This window comes from Phragmites australis, chromosome 13 (assembly GCF_958298935.1).
Source record: "Phragmites australis chromosome 13, lpPhrAust1.1, whole genome shotgun sequence".
NCBI classification, from domain to species: Eukaryota; Viridiplantae; Streptophyta; class Magnoliopsida; order Poales; family Poaceae; genus Phragmites; species Phragmites australis.
In genome coordinates this window covers 31,459,070-31,462,290 of record NC_084933.1, presented here as the reverse complement: position 1 = coordinate 31,462,290, position 3,221 = coordinate 31,459,070, and the positions used below count along the sequence as shown (strand labels likewise).

At 48.6% G+C, this 3,221-nt stretch overlaps 1 protein-coding gene across 1 annotated transcript; it reads right to left on the bottom strand.

Moving 5' to 3' along the window:
• Positions 1-889: 889 nt before the first annotated feature.
• LOC133889686 (transcription repressor OFP13-like) lies at positions 890-1,798 on the bottom strand. The gene has a single exon (XM_062330143.1). The coding sequence runs from the start codon at positions 1,733-1,735 to the stop codon at positions 1,022-1,024; it is 714 nt and encodes a 237-aa protein (XP_062186127.1). The 5' UTR covers positions 1,736-1,798; the 3' UTR covers positions 890-1,021.
• Between the last annotated feature and the right edge of the window lie 1,423 nt (positions 1,799-3,221).

Sequence of the window (3,221 nt, the reverse complement as noted above, 5' to 3'; positions counted from 1 at the left end):
ATACCTAATTACGTAGATGATAGAATTAAATCTAACTACCTTTGCCTACAGATTGTACCATAAAAGTTTTCTAAATTTATAGATGATAGGTCACAATTTCAGTTTGGACGTATGTGATGGCAATGGAGGCTACAGAGATCTCGTAGCTACAAATTGACATCGCGCCACCATAGAGCTCTAGGTAGTCTCTAGTGGTAATTTTGATTGGGTTTGGTTGGTGACCAATGGGTGTCATTCGTCATGTCAAGTCAAGTGTTGGCACCGATCGATTGCATGTTGGCAGCCAATAATTGGCACAACAAGTGTCCATGTTTTGCTCATCCAATTGTGCAAATTTTGATTCCGGACGCTGCTTTACGTGTCACTTAAACAGATGTGGCCAAAGTTGATGGACTATTTTAAACTCGGAATTTCGAATTGTTCGCTTCCCGCGGATTGTGGTGCAAGTGCAAGTTGGAACTGTGGAGATAAGTTGTCGCCTTAGCTTTTCAGATTTATCTTTTGCGTTCTCTGAGTTCTGACAGCACATTTTGACGAGAGCAGTGGATTTCGGTCTGCATTCTTTCAGAAAAATAACTGAAAATAAAGTTCAGCAGTTAATATTCGTACACGAGTTGAAACGACCATACATTCATACGTCGTCAGTGCTTCTTCATGTTCCCCAGTACATGAAGGACTTGAAACCAGGTTGGCAGCGTCAGGAAACGATGGTCAGATATATAGTACTGTAACTGACAAGTACTACGACTGCCTGACTCTTCAACGACGACGCAGCCAAGGAAAGGAATAGTGCAATTTCCTTTCCAACAGACCGAAAAGGACCCTGAATGCCATGCATCTCACTGCTCACAATGCAATTAAGCAATACACAAAAAGATCACGAGAGAGAACGATGTCTAACTGTCTGCAGACACATGATCAGAGCATACATTAATTTAACGAGCACCATTTGATCGATGTTGTCATGACACAAATTGTACTACTAAGCAATTGCGTGCATGCATTAGCCCAGAGCACTTCATCACCTTGTTTGGTGTTTGCCTTTCTTGACAGCCTGATGACGAGCCATGAGGCTGGACGAGCAGGCAGGGGAGGGAGCAGAGGCGAGCGCCACGAGCAAGTCCACGAACGCGCCCACGATGAGGCCGTGCGTCTTCTTGCCGTTGGCGCTGAGGTACCACCCCAGCATCTCCTCGAGCCAGCCCCAGTCGTTGACGCCGTGGCTCATCATCATCTCCTCCATGGACCGCCGGAAGTCGCCGTACGGGTCGGCGGACTCGATAGCTAGCGCCGTGGCCCCGCCGAACGCCGCTGCGGTGGCCGCCTTACTCACGATGGAGCTCGTGGACTCGGGCTCGAAGAAGATACGGTTGTTCGACCGGAGGCCGCGGACGATCACCTCGTCCTCGTCCGCGACGGCGCGGACGGCTGGCTCCTGTTCCGGCGCCGTGGAGAGGCTGCAGGAGTAATACTCGGTCGAGTCGAGGACGTAGGCTGGGTTCATGCTCGTCTTGTACTCCTCCTGCTGCTTGTGGTTGCTGTCGTGGCGCATGGACACAATCTCACCGCTGTCGACCCGGATAGAGAGGGTTCTTGCCTGCATGCAAGACGGCCACTGCCACGAGGCAGCGGTGCTGAAGGAGGCCGTTGACATGGATGGGGGAGAGGAAGGGCACATGCTTGTCTCGCTGCTGTTGAAGAAGAGGGAGGTCATGAGCGCAAGCTTCTTGACCATGGTTATTCTTGCGCGCGAGCGCTTGTGATCGAGGTCTCTTAGATAATTCGCTGGAGAAGACGGCGAGAGCGTGAAGATGAGTTGGCACTAAGAGGCAGGAGTGACCTGTTTTTAAAGAGGTGGGCGGGGAAGGGAAGGGAAGATGCTGATGCATGGGTGTGGCGGTGCCGGTGCGTGAGCGTGTCATTGCTGTGTGAGTTGGGAGTCTACTCTTGTCTGCCTGCGCCATGCCCCTTTGATCCACCGGTTGCCACTGCGAAAGGCCTTCAAATGTACAAGTCATTCCCTGTTAGGACAAAGTGCGCACATAGATCACAGGATTGCCTGTTTACATGCATGTGCAAGTGTGAGTGGATTTCGTGATTTTCGTTAATGTAGTTATGTTAACTCACAGTTTTGCACATGATAACGGGATTTGCAATTAACCACAGCCGTACGATCAGCATTGTTCATTGAACTAGCATGATGGGAAGTTGGCAACGCCAGTGCATGTCTGCAGGTGGTATGTACATTAAGCTAGCTAATTAATCCCGAAATGACTAAGCGTTGTAGATGATTGGATCTTGGTCAACTTTGTCGCGTCATTTGTCTCCACAACAATCCAACAGTCCAGGCCAAATAGTATACGACGTCCTTCATTTTTAGTTCTCGATCATGATGTTTTCCTGTTAGCATTCAGGATGGATCGACGTAACTGCCTGCTCCTTAATTTAGTCAGTTGCTCTCTACCAACAGCACAGCAGGGAGAAAGAGCTACGTCGTTTCCCCCCAGCACCTCAGATCCTGAGCGACACGCTTCTGTTGCCAGGAAGAGGATCACACAGCGCCTTCTCCAATTTTTTAGCCTCCTCGAGCGTGCGCATTGATCAGAAATCCAGAAACTCACATCACACGACGGTGACCAAGCTGGCCGAAAGCTCCTCCTCTATGATTATATCATCATTATATGGATCGTAGTTAGTTCAGAATGAATTATATGGGATGGACAGTAGGGTAGTTGCGGGCTAAGCGGGATGGGGGGACATGAGGGTGTTCCTCAGAAACTGTACTTTTCCAGTGTACCTCTGCTTGTTGCTTGGAAATTAATATGGCGATCTGCAGCGGCGGTGTGAGTGTGACATGACCTTATCCAAATCGTAGCCCATCTGTCATGTCTCAAGCTACCTGCTTGGTCTAAACCCAGTCAAGATGCTTTCTACTCCCTCTCCCTGGAAAACCAAATTTATTTTTACAGACAAGTGTTTTGGCTGACAGGATATCAATGCAACTAAGCACAATCAACAGAACCTGATTATTTTCTTTATCAGGGACTGCACCGTTGTTCATATGCAAGTACTGATGCATGGGATTTACCTGAAATTTGAGTACGCTCATCCAGTTTTCTCAATCTGATGGGTACAAAGAACTGAAATGTAGTTGTCAAACTGCAAGTATTACTTCCTCTGAGGTTTACCTAACCGGCCAACACAAACAGCAAGACCTAAAG

What these genes read in the sequence shown, in the direction of transcription:
- LOC133889686 (XM_062330143.1), bottom strand. Translation starts at nt 1,735, where the DNA reads ATGGTCAAGAAGCTTGCGCTCATGACCTCCCTCTTCTTCAACAGCAGC.